The following is a 12,829-nucleotide window of genomic DNA, read 5'->3' on the forward strand; positions in this document are numbered from 1 at the left end:
TTCAAGGTATAACTAGGACCAGACCCTCAAATATGTTAATTTTCAGGGCTTTACAACAGTGCTAGGAAGCTCTGGTGGAATACTGATTAAAGCATTCAGCTGCTAATCAAAAGGTCAGTCCTTTGAACCCATCAGCCACTCCATAGGAAAAAGATCTTCTGTAAAGATTTATAGCCTTGGAAACCTGATGGGCATTTTTACTCTATCCTAAAGAGTTGATAGGAGCTCTGGTAGCATAGTGCCTAAGGCACTTGACTGCTAACCAGAAGGCTGGCGGTTCAAACCCACCAGCCACTCTTCAGAAGGAAGGTTGGGCAATCTACTTCTGTAGTGATACTGCCTCGGCAACCCAAGGAAGGGTCGCTGTGAGTCAGGTATGATTCAATAGCACATAACAACAACAACAAAGGGTTGCTATGAGTAGGAATTGACTCCATGGCAGTGGTTAAAATGGTGCTGTCCAATGGAACTTTCTGTAATAGAAATGTTCTATATCTGTGCTGTCCAATATGATAAATACATGCTGGTATTGAGTACTTGAAATGTAGCTAGTGTGATTGAAGACTTAAATTTAAATGACTACATGTTCTTTGTTATATGCTGTTGAGTTAATTCTGATTCATAGTGACCCTATAGGACAGAATAGAACTGCCCTATAGGATTTCCTAGGTTGTAATGTTTATGGGAGCACATTTCCAGGTCTTCTCTCCCGTGAAGTTGCTGGTGGGTTCGAACCACCAATGTTTTCATTTAGCAGGCAAGTGCTTAACTATTATGACACCAGGATACCTTCATGTGTGCCTAGTGGCTATCATTTGGATAGTGTAGCTCTAGAATCTATACTTTGGGGATATGAGAGTAGCCTTGCTCAATTGAGTATTTATCAAGTAATTTCAAACACCTTATTTTAAATAATAAATTTTAGATTTTCAGGATGAAATGAATGTGATTTTTCCTTATAAAGAAATTTACAATAAAACTATAATAAAACAGCAAGCTCCTTTTAGCTAATTCAGAATTATGTTTATTACAGAATGTCCATTTACTACAACTCTTCTGATACATACTGACTGAAATGAAATACTTTGGTTGTTCTAAGATACTGTTTCAAATGAAAATTATGAAATTATGAGTTTTAGATTTAAGTTTCTGGATTTATGTGTTCTAGAGGATACCTGCCTCGGAAACCCAAGGAGGGGTCGCTATGAGTCGGGGCCGACTCCACGGCAAACAACAACAACAACAACAAGAGAATATAGAAGATTTAGGTGAAGAAAGAATTTTAATTAGGTTGAGCAAAGGGGATATGTGGTAGAAAGAGGTTTTGGAAATGGAGGTTCCAGAGTAGAGAGAATCTGAGGTTGAGGTGAACCAGGTAAATTGGAACTGGTGGGTTCAGGATGAAGCTTCATTATAAAAGGAAGCTACTCTTGCTATCGTCATCTCCCAACTTACTTTTCAGTTCTCTTTTGCCTTATGGCCTGGGTATTTGTAGGAACTGGAAGTAAGAGTAGACCCATGGTCTGGAAATGTTGTGTGTCCACTGCAGGCCACTGGCTTCCTTAAGGAGCTCTTGATGGAAATGAAGATGCTTCTCCAAAGCAGCTTTTTGCCTAAGAAGACAAACCCACCCACAATCCCAATACTGATTAAGAAGCACTCCAGAAATTGTCTTTATAAATTAGTGGAAGAACTTTGGATTTGAGCAATCATCAGATCTGGGGCTATTGATCATGCATTTTAGCAGAAGATCATGACCATTCATTTAGGAACTTTACATAGATTTTGAGTATCGTGGGCCTTCTATTGGCAAAGTAAAAGAAAGGGCATAGTTCACAGTTCTTAAATTTGTATTGCTGGAAGGGACTCCCTTGTTTTAGAGATGAGGAAATAGTCCTAGAGAAGTTAAATTGCCTGGGCCAAGGTCACATAAATGAGGGTGAAGTAAAGCGAATTGTACCCTTCATTTATTTAGTTTTCTGCTTTCAGCTACTTGGACTAGCCCTATAAAATCGTTCAATTTCCCTTTGTGTGACTGTAAGTTTTCTTTTGTAGAAAATTAGAACTCATAATAGTTTGCTTTTGGTCTCAATTCTTATGAACCCGACCCTACTACTATGATACATGGAATATGTAATTTTAAAATCAAATCAAGACTTTCCTAGTGATCCATGTTGTAATTCACATAAGCAGCTGAGGAGAGTCTAGGGGAGGAATAACTCGAGATTAGGTGGGACACCTTGGAGCAGAGTTGTTTTGGCTGCTTTCTCTTTCTGACCCCTACAGCTTACATTAAATAAAATGTATTTCAAGGGGAAATGTGTTTACAGTTAAGATTGGAATCACTTGTGTTCTGTATTTTGCCTCTTTACCCTTTTATTTTGATAGATGACTACTGTCTTTCATGAATTTAGGAGGGGAAATGAATGACATAACATCTATAGAGGGCACACTGGTAAAGACATTGTATTATCAGAAAGTTGCAAAGATCATTACTAATATAGGAGAATGAAGGGAGAAGTGCCTTTGGCCTCTGCTGACTTTGATTTCAGGCTGTTTCTCCTAACAAGGCTCTCATGAGAGCTGGTCCTGGTCCACCTCTCTGATCTCATCTGGGAGTATTCTTTGTCCCTGTGTGCTTCATTCTAGCTGTGCTGGCTTTTCTTCCTCCAGCATGCCCATTTCAGTCCTCTCTTTGGGGATGCACTTACTTTTTACTTGCTAGGATATTTTTCTCTCAAGTATTCATGTGGTTGACTAAGCAGTCAGGTTTCACCTTAAATGTCACCTCTTCTGTGAGGTCTTGCTCTGACCAAGCAATCTAAAATAAGCCACCTACAACCCTGTCACATCTCCTTTTTATTTTCTATATAGCAAGTATTGTAGGCTTAAAATAATTTTTTAAATTTTTATTTGTTTAGAGACTGTCTTCCCATTCCCACCCCTAGAACTTAAATGCTGTGAGAGAAGAGACCTTGTCTATCTTGCTTACTGCTGAATTCCCTGTGTCTAGAACAAAATAAGGAGCTCTGGTAGCATAGTGCCTAAGGCACTTGACTGCTAACCAGAAGGCTGGCGGTTCAAACTCACCAGCCACTCCTCGGAAGGAAGATGGGGCAATCTACTTCCATAGTGATACTGCCTCAGAAACCCAAGGAGGGGTCGCTTTGAGTCGGGTCCGACTCGAGGGCACATAACAACAACAACAACAACAGAACAAAATAACCAAAAAAAACCCAAATCCAACTCACTGTTAACGAGTTGCATCTGACTCATAGCGACCCCTCCTTGGGTCCCAGAAGCAATATCACTACAGAAGTAGATTGCCCAACCTTTCTTCCAAGGAGTGGCTGGTGAGTTTGAACTGCCATTCTTCTGGTTAGCAGTCAAATGCCTTAAGCACTATCCCACCAGAGCTCCTAGTACAAAATCAGCACCCAATACTTATTGAGAAAGCAGTGAGTGGCTCTAGAATCAGAGACCCTTAAAGCTGGTGCTGGCACTGCCCTTAACTCACTGTTCAGCCCTGATCAAGATCCTTTTTTCTCTTTGGGACTCACTTTCCTTATCTGTAAAGGAAAGGATTAGATAGATAATCTCTAACCTCCCTACAAACTTCAATATACTACAAACCCATGAATACAAGCTCTACTATGCTGTGAAGGAATCTCGTAGTGTTTGTAGCAGATCTATATTTGTTATTTAGTTCTTCCAAATCATGCTTTGGAAAATGGGAAAATATCATCTGTTCAGAAGCAGTGAGATGCTGGCCAGAGAGCCCTTGGGAACCCCCTTATGGCACCTGTTGCCCAAGTATCTGGTACCTGGCTAGCTCCTGGGCTTGCTCCGTGGCTTCCTCCAGAGCCCGCCTTGCTGCATCCTCTTCTTTTTGCTTCCTCTCCTCTGCCTCCAGCAGAGCCTTCTCTTCTGCTTCCTGTTTCCACCGCTGGTACTCTAGACGCTCCTCTTCAGCCATTTCCATCAGGCGTTTTTGTTCTTCTGCTAACTGCATTTCCAACTCCTTCTGCCTTTGCCTCTCTGCCGCTGCAAAGTTCATCAGGGATCTTATTATTGGGGGAAACAATTTTGTGATCTTACACTCATCTGCAGTTCCCAGGGACTCTGCATAAGAAGTTTTCAGCTTAATCCTCTTTGGGGATTACTCTGGGGGTTAGTTTACTGATTTAAGGGCCATTTATCAAGCACCAGAGTCCCTGGGTGATACAAACTGTTAACATGGTCAACTGCTAACTGAAAGATTAGAGATTTGAGTCTCTCCAGAGGTCCCTCAGAAGAAAGGCCTGGCAATCTACTTCTGAAAAATCAGCCACTGAAAACTCTGTGGAGCACAGTTCTGCTCTGACACACACGGGGTCTCCATGAGTTGGCGTTGACGTGATGCAACTGGTTACTGGTTATCAAGCACCCACTATGTGCAGTGCACTGTGTAATTAATGGAAAACCTTGGGGAAGAATTTTCCAGTGTCTGATGTGCTCATGGGATGGTATGCAGCTGAATTGGGAAGGAGTGTCAAATCCATGTCCGGAGAAACTGACCTGTTTGAAGAACCAGAACTAGGCAGTGGGCCATAGTGTGTCATTTGCTATAGTTCCCATCTCTTTCTCAAAACGGCAGCTGGCAAGATTCTGTGCATAAACACCTGAAAGTCTGCCCTGAAACTATCCAGATGTTTGTGACTCTGTCTGCTAGGGAAGGAAGCAAGTAGCAGGGCTATGTCTCCAATTTAGGTAGCTCCTGTTGTTAGTCACCTTCTTACCCATGGTGACCCCATGTGTTCAGGGAGAACTCCCCCGTAGGGATTTCAAGGTTGTGACCTTTTGGAAGCAAATTGCCAGCCAAGCCTCTCTTCCAAGCTAACGCCGGATGGGTTTGACCACCAACGTTTCAGCTAGTAGGCTACTAGTCAAACACTTACTTTTTCCCTCCAGCCAGGGACTCCAAGGCAATGCTGAAAGGGCAAAGGAAGGGGCAGATTCCTAGATCAGGAGATTATTGAATTTCCACAAGCCAGTCTTTCCTTTCTTATTCTAATTTTCTGTCTCATTTTCTGTCAACTCACTGTTGCTGCTGGCCTACCAACTCAACTCACTATAGTCACATATACAAGTAGTCCCAGACTTAATGATGTATTAGAGTTATGAGGAACTACACTTATGGCTGTCCTTGTATGTGTGTGTACATTTTATCATTAGTAATAAGAAGCTCTGGTGGTGTAGTGGTTAAGGCATTTGGCTGTTAACCAAAAGGTTGGTGGTTCGAATCCACCAGCCACTCTATGAAAGAAAGATGAGGCAGTCTACTTCCATAAAGATTTAGAGCCTTAGAAAACCAACGGGGAGGCTGCTATGGGTCGGAATTAACTTGATGGCAGAGTGGTGTTTTTTTTGGATTTGTCATTAGTAATATGTACTACATATACAGTAGTGCAGCATGTAATTTGCTGATGTTAGCATTCTTAGATGTTCCCTTACAGATGTTCAATTTTATGATTCATTAATGGCCTAGTTTACAATGAAGTCAGTATTGGTATTCGGAGTCTAGGAGAATCACCTGAAAATCTTGTTAAAATGTAAATTCTGATTTATTATATCTGGGGTGGAAATGGAAATTCTCAGCAGGGGGTTGAGCGAGAATGACTGGTTTGAAGCCCTGCATTAAAGACAGAGTCACACTGCTGCTTGGAGGAAATGCTTCTGGATTGAAATTAAAGCATTTTTTTAATTAACTGTTCTGAAAGCCCCTAAACATTCAAAAACATTGACAGGAATAAGATGCTGGTCTACTACAGGAGTAAATCCAAAGCCTGGATGACAATTGTGTTATCTGAAGACTGGTTTTAAAATTGTTTCATCCCAGAAGTGTGCACCTACTGCCTTGAAAAGAGCCTTCCTTTCACGATTCTGTTGCTACTTGATAATGCCCCAGGACATCCTCTGCAATGATGTAAAGTAACATGTGCAAGTGGTATCGCCACCTCCCAGCCTATGGTCAGCTATGGATCAGGGTGCAATCTCCATCTTCAAGGCATACAACCTGTGGACTACATTTGCCCAGATAACACCTGCAACAGGTGGAGGTATAGTAACATTGTGGAGTTTCTGGAAGAATTACAATATTCTTCAAGGTATCTGGATCATTGCATCTTCCTGGTAGGAACTTAAGGGAAAATGCATGCAGGGGATATGGAAAAAATTGCTGAGTTATGTGAACACACTCCAAACATTTGATCAAGTTAATATGATGAAAGAGATCAGTGGGAAAGTCATCCATATGGCTAGAACGCTAAATTTGGAACTTGATATTGCCGATAAAGAACAGCTTTATAGATCAGGAAGCAGGAGAATAGACAGATCAGGGCCTAGTAGATTTTGAAGAGGAGAGAAATGCTAAAGAAGAAAGGAATAACGAGGAAGAGAAAGCAGAGAAGTTGTCAAAAAATTTTACAGTGAAAGGATTAGCTGTTTTCTCCAAACTAAGTCAGGGGCTTCAGTGGCTTGAAAACAGGGACTTAAATGCTGATCACGTTGCTAAGGTTGATGAGCAGATTCAGGAAGCAGTGAGATGTTGGTGCAAAATATATGAAGAAAAAAAGAAAAGACCATACAGACGATGCTCACTAATTTTCTGACTAGAAATGCCATCCCTATTCCCAGGGATAATCTAGAGGATCCAGAACTTTGCACAAGTGGAATTAATACCACAGCTGACAAAATATCAATGTCATCCAACTCTTCTTCATTGTTGGAGTAAAGTTTTATGATTTGTGTATGTTTTTTATGTATGTATTAAAATATATCTGTAAGTTTGATGTAATAATTTCAACCCCTAAAGTCAAATAAAGATCAGATTTATAAAGATACTGATAATAAAAGGCAATAATAATGAAAACTAATAAAAAAAAAAAAAGAAAGATATTCAACTTACATCAGAACTGACTGGAACCATGTCTTAAGTCAGAAACTACCTGTAACTGTGTTGAAAGAATAGTTGATACATTTACAGTCCTTCACACACTGAGGCATGTGGTAGGAATAACTGAGGAGATGAAACTGAATATCCCATAGTGAGATAAAACTATCTCTGATCCAAGTGGATGAGAGATGCAGAGAGCGCCCGAATCCCCCTCACCAGCCCTCTCGGCTTCTTCCTGCTGCTTTTTCCTCTGCAGCTCTTGCAGTTTCCTCCGGAATTCTTCCTGCTGCTGGTGGGCTCTCTCCTGGGCCGCTTGCAACTGGAGCTGCTGCTTTCGTTGCTCTTCCTCCTGCCGCTGCCGCTCTTCTTCAAGTCTCTGTTTCCTCAAGCTGAGAAAATGCACAAGGTGGTCAGGGAGATGGCACAAACACTGGGACCTCCTTGTAAGACAAGCCAAAGGCAATGCCCCTGGTGGAGGCTCTGCAGCCTCCAGGCTAGACTGAGGCTATATGCTAGGAGCAGCATCCTGTTCAGAAGAGACTTGGTTTACTAAGGCGAGCCAGGATTGCAGAGCACAGGCAAGGACACAACAGCCTTGAAATTAGAAGCCTGAAATTTGAATACACAGCTCTATGCTTTGGGGTAAACCCATTGCTGTTGAGTCAGTTCTGACTAAGTGAGCCTATAGAGTAAAACTGCCTCCTAGAGTTTCCAAGGCTGGAAATCTTTATGGAGACAGACCGCCACATCTTTCTCCCATGGAGCAGCTGGTGGGTTAGAACCTCTGGCCTTTCAGTTAGCAGCCAAGCGCTTACCAACTGTGCCATCAGGATAGGAATCATAAATTCTCAGAGCTTCATTTTCCACTCTTATGAAATGGATTTTGCAAACCCCTACCTCACAAAGTTGTTGTGAAGATTAAATTGAATGAGTTAAGACCTGTGAATGGGCCTAGCATGATCCAGATAATTTGGCAGGGGCTCAAGAAATGTTTGTCAGATTTGAATTTCAAAGCCTGCCTTAGAAGATCCCGTGAACATCTGTCTTGAGTAGCCCACTGCATCTTAGCTTTGGTCCAGGTTCTTCCACGGTTAACTGGGGATAGAGGAAAATGAGGGGATAGAGGATAATGCCGTTTAACATTAGGGCATGTGCCTCAAAAGCAAATTTTGCCCTAGTGCAGGTCAACATCCGGGAGCTCTCTGGCGGCCTGACCCACCGGATCTCCTCTGCTCGTCTCTGCTGCTCCAGCCCCAGCTCCTCTTTCATCTTCTCCGCCCTCTCCAGCTGCTCCTGCTGGAGCCTCCTCTGTTCCTCCTGCTCCCTTCTCTTCCTCTCCACCTCCAGCCGTCTCATCTCGGCCTTCTCTGTTCGCAGCCTGTCCCGGGAAGCTTTCTCTTGCTCCATCTTGGTGAGGAGGGCCTAAGAAACCAGAGAATTCTCAATGTGAAGGGCAGTGTTGTGATTATGGGTGTCCTTGTGTCATCAGTAAGCCCTCCTCCAGCCCAGACAGTGTTATCTGTAATCAGAGATGGGACCATAGAGTGGAGTTAACACATTGATGACAGCTGCATAAACTCTGGTGGGATCAGCTTGGGCTTTGAGGTCCCATTGACCTAGATTCAAGTCTTTCTCTACTGAGCTTTGGGATTTAAGGATCACAACTTAATTTCTCTGGTATTGTCTTCCTCTTGGAGCTGATACTAGGATTAATTGAAATAGTGAAAGTGCCACCATAATGTTTAGCAAATCTTCTCTTCTAGAATTTTCAATCCTAGCTACACTTTAGAACCTCCCCAAACCAAAAAACCCAAACTCGGTTGCCATGGAGTTGATTGCGACCCTATAGGACAGAATAGAACTCCCCCACAAGGTTTCCAAGGCTGTGATCTTTATGGAAGCAGACTGCCATAGCTTTCTCCCATGGAGTGGCTGATGGGCCATACAGCCAAATTTTCTATTAGAAGCCAAGTGCTTAACCACTGCCCTAGTAGGGCTCAGCTTAGAGGTGCCCAAAGAACTTTTAAAAATGACCTAGGCCAGGGCCCCCACCCTCCAGACTATCCTAATGAGACTCTCTAGGGGGAGAAGCCTCCTTGGGTATAAGATCCTCTGATAATTCTAATATGAAGCCAGGGCTAGAACCTGGTTCTAGATAACAACTCTTGCATCAGGGGCAGTCTTAGGTTTGGATATGTCAGTCTCAAGTTTAATCCTGTACAAACCTACTCTTTAATGAAAGGTGGTTCTCTCAGTGAATGGGAAAGACAAGCTAGCTTGCTCTGTTCTCCCCAGTGCCTCCTCCTCAGTCAGAGAGATGCTCCTAAGAGGAACCTTGAGAGCAGGGCTTCTACCAGAACGAATGCAGAAATCTCTTGGGGATCTTGATAAAATGTAGATTCTGATTCAGTGTTTTCTGGGGTGAAAATGCAAATTTTCAGCAGGGGGTAGCACTGGAATGGAGCGCTTCCATAGGAACTCCGTGTATCAACCTGGAGTGAAACTTCTTTTTTTTTTTTTTAAGCTTTTACAGACACAGCACGGTTCTGGGGATGGATGATCGATCTATGAAATTCCGATTGTCTAGCAGGCACAAACATGTTCTGCCCACAGATTAAAATGTTCATCTGCTGTGCAGAATAGAATTCCTTAATCTAGGCATATGGGAGGGATTGAGAAAAAGGACGAACTCCTGAAATATTTTTTGGAAGACCATGGGCTATAAAATAAATAAATAGATGATAGTTCAAAATAGACAAGAACCTTGAATTTGGAGTTAAAGGACCTGAGTTTAAGTCTTGGTTCTATTACTTGATGAATGTGCAGTTTCTGGCAACTGCCATCTGTTGCCTTTGAGCTTTAGTTTCCAGGTCTGTAAAGTGGGCCTAATCATACCTGGTTCACGAATGTAGTTGCAAAGATTAAATGAGATTCAGCAGGGTTGTACCATATACACATGTAATTTATGTAAATATAACAATCCTGGTTTAGCTATGGGTGCAGTTTTGGCATTTAAAAATACTTCCTCCCCCTGCTAGTACAACCAGACCTCTAAATGCAGTTCAATACCTTAACCTCAGTGGAAAAAATAGTGATCTATTCCAACAGCAGAGGAAACATTGGCAATGTTGGTCTTATTGAGAAATGATGTATCTGTATGCTATACTTTTAGTCTAATTTTGTCTAATTGCAGGGATTTTCTCAGGTAATCTTCCTTAAATGCCAACATTAGAATCTAGGCCCCTGGAACAGGTGTCTGTGTATAAGCTGTATGTGGGTTGTCTGTGGTCCAGCTGTGTGCCACAGAAAAGCAGATTAAGAAAGGGGTATTTTCCATACCTTTGGGAGGAAAGCAATGGTGAGAAGCTGCCAAGCTCCAAGCCAAGCCAAGCCAAGGCTTGGCTCTGATGTCCAGTATCCACCTTCCACTGTAACTATGAGTGCTACACCTCTCCCAGAGCAATGCTGTGTCAGCTTCCTGCTCTTTAAGTGGTGGATACTTGCCCTGGCAGTTTGGGAGTCTTTACAGAATGCAACGTGTTCAAGGGGCATGGCCACACTGTATCTCTGATAAGGTCTGTCCTCTTAAAAGGGTTGGACATTACCAAAATGAAAAAAAAAAAAATCATTATATAGTAGACATGGTTCAGTGACTGTAATATAAACATTAAGAGTCCTTAGGTGGTACAAACAGTTAAGTGCTCTATCATTAGCTGATAGTTTGAACCTACCAAGAGGAACATTGGGAGATGGGACTGTTGATCTATAGCCTTGAAAACCCTAAGGAGCAGTTCTGCTCTGCATATGTGGGATCGCCATGAGTCAGAATTGACTAATGAGAGCTAACAGCAACAACAGTATAAATAGGGGCATTTTTTCATCCACCTCTGCAATTGCACCAATCCTACCTTGGAAGGGTCATCATGGCTTCTCTCTTCTTCAGGTTCCATGTTTCCAGTGACAGTTCCAGCATGGGTGGGTGGTAATCTTCCATCTATAGAAACTTGGCTCTCCAGAACATCATATTTGGGAGAAAGCCAAGGGTCCTCTACAATGGAGTTTGAAGGAAAGAAACCTTTATCTGAGTTGTCTTCTCTTTCCTCAGGCCCACTCAGCTCTGCTATCTCCAGAATCCTTTCCTTCTGTCTCTTCTTCCTTTTGGCTCCTGGCTTTTTTTCTTTGGGGATTAGCTTTAGTTTCTTTTCAGCCTTTGACTCCCTTGACTTTCCTGGGGAAGAACAATTGGGGACAGAGGTGTTGCTGAGATATGTAAAGGTGATCACCATGCATCCTCTTTAATGGTTTTTAAGCCTCAGTGTGCAGTGGTATCACCTGGGGTGCAGGTTCCGGGAGCCCCATCCCCAGAGTCTGATTGAGTAGGAACCTGCACCTTAATAGCCATCCCAAGTGTTTTGAGAAAGGTAGTTCACAGGGATCAAATTGACAACAGCAACTAGAAAGATCAGACAGGAAATTTATTGGGCAGATATTTATATTAGTTGGGAAGGAACAACTCAGAAAAGGAAGGTGAGAATGGTTACATAACTCGAAGAATATAGTGAATGTCACTGAATTGTACAGGTAGAAACTACTGAATTGGTGTATATTTTGCTGTGTATATTCTCAACAAAACAACAAAACAAATGAGAAATTTTTAAAAAGTGAAAAAAACAGGTAGTCCACAGACCACCCTTTGAAAACTGCATTGTCCTATTTGAATCAACTGAAATTCAGCAGTCTTACTACTGAAAAAGTTGTATTTCATCCTGACCTATGGTGAGAGTGGGACTCTGGAAGGGGAGACCTGTTGACATAACTGGAAAGTTATGCCTGCATCTGACGTGAGGTTGCAGTTTGATAACCTGACAGAGTTGAAGCCTTCCATCTTCCAAGGACTCTTCCTCCACTCACCTCTGGAGGCCACAAGTATTTCCTTTTCCCAGTCCTGCCTATGCGGCCCAAATCATGGGCTGTAAAAATGTGCATTCATAAGAGTCTGAAAAACAGACCTTGAGAATGGATCTAGCCTAATGTCCTCTTTGAGGGCTTGTGATTTGTTTGGAGAGTCTTCTAATCATGTGGCCAGGAGAGGATGGCTTTTAGACGAAAAGTTTTCAGAAGGATAGGAATCTGAGTTCCTTATAAGGCTTATAAGAGGGAGATTGCAACGTAGACAACTGAGAAGGAAAATGGTAGCTGGGGTGGCCATTCAGAGCTTATTGTAAACTCACTCCCCTCTATAAATGCTCTCATTTCCCCATCCTTAGATTATAATATAATTGTTAATTCATAATGGCATGTGTTTGTAATAGCATGTGTTTGAAGTCAAATAAGCAGGGATCAACCCTGGGCCCACTACTTAATATTTGATCTTAGGCAAATCATCTAACCTCTCAGGCTCAACTACTGCATGAATATAATTATAGTATATTCATGGAGATGTTGTGAAGATTTCATTAGATCATATATACAGAGCTCTTAATGCATTCAGTAAATGGAGTCCCTGGGTGGTGCAAACCAAAGCTGAATGTTAACCAAAATGTTGAGGGTTTGAGTCCATCTAGATTGGAAGAAAAGCCTACTTCTGAAAAATTAGCCACTGAAAACCCAGTGGATCACCGTTCTGCTCTGACACAAATGGGGTCACCATGAGTTGAAGTCAGCTCAACAGCAACTGGCTTACTGGTTATTCAGTAAATTGTTGCTGTCTTTGCTATCATCACCATCATTTCCTCTCTTGGGAATCACAGGCCTCTAGGCTCCGTGGTTTCCTCTATCCTTCATATGGACACAAAGTAAAGCAGCAACAGTCTCTTAGTTGTGGTAGTCAAGGAAACTCAAAACAGAGCCTGTTCTGCAGGATACATGCTGATTCTCCTTGCCACCTCCCGCCCC

At 42.3% G+C, this 12,829-nt stretch overlaps 1 protein-coding gene across 1 annotated transcript in view; it reads right to left on the reverse strand.

Moving 5' to 3' along the window:
• Window positions 1-1,474: 1,474 nt before the first annotated feature.
• Window positions 1,475-12,829, reverse strand: part of KIAA2012 (KIAA2012 ortholog) — a 123,478-nt gene continuing 112,123 nt past the window's right edge. Inside the window, exons 20-24 of the mRNA XM_042783675.1 lie at window positions 10,843-11,162; window positions 8,154-8,356; window positions 7,151-7,323; window positions 3,825-4,044; window positions 1,475-1,613 (exon numbers count right to left, since the gene is read on the reverse strand). Coding sequence (XP_042639609.1) covers window positions 1,475-1,613; window positions 3,825-4,044; window positions 7,151-7,323; window positions 8,154-8,356; window positions 10,843-11,162 — 1,055 coding nt within the window. The remainder of the gene's footprint in view (window positions 1,614-3,824; window positions 4,045-7,150; window positions 7,324-8,153; window positions 8,357-10,842; window positions 11,163-12,829) is intronic.

This window comes from Orycteropus afer, unplaced genomic scaffold, assembly GCF_000298275.1.
Source record: "Orycteropus afer afer isolate SDZICR_OR568_19922 unplaced genomic scaffold, OryAfe1.0 scaffold00002, whole genome shotgun sequence".
NCBI lineage: Eukaryota > Metazoa > Chordata > Mammalia > Tubulidentata > Orycteropodidae > Orycteropus > Orycteropus afer.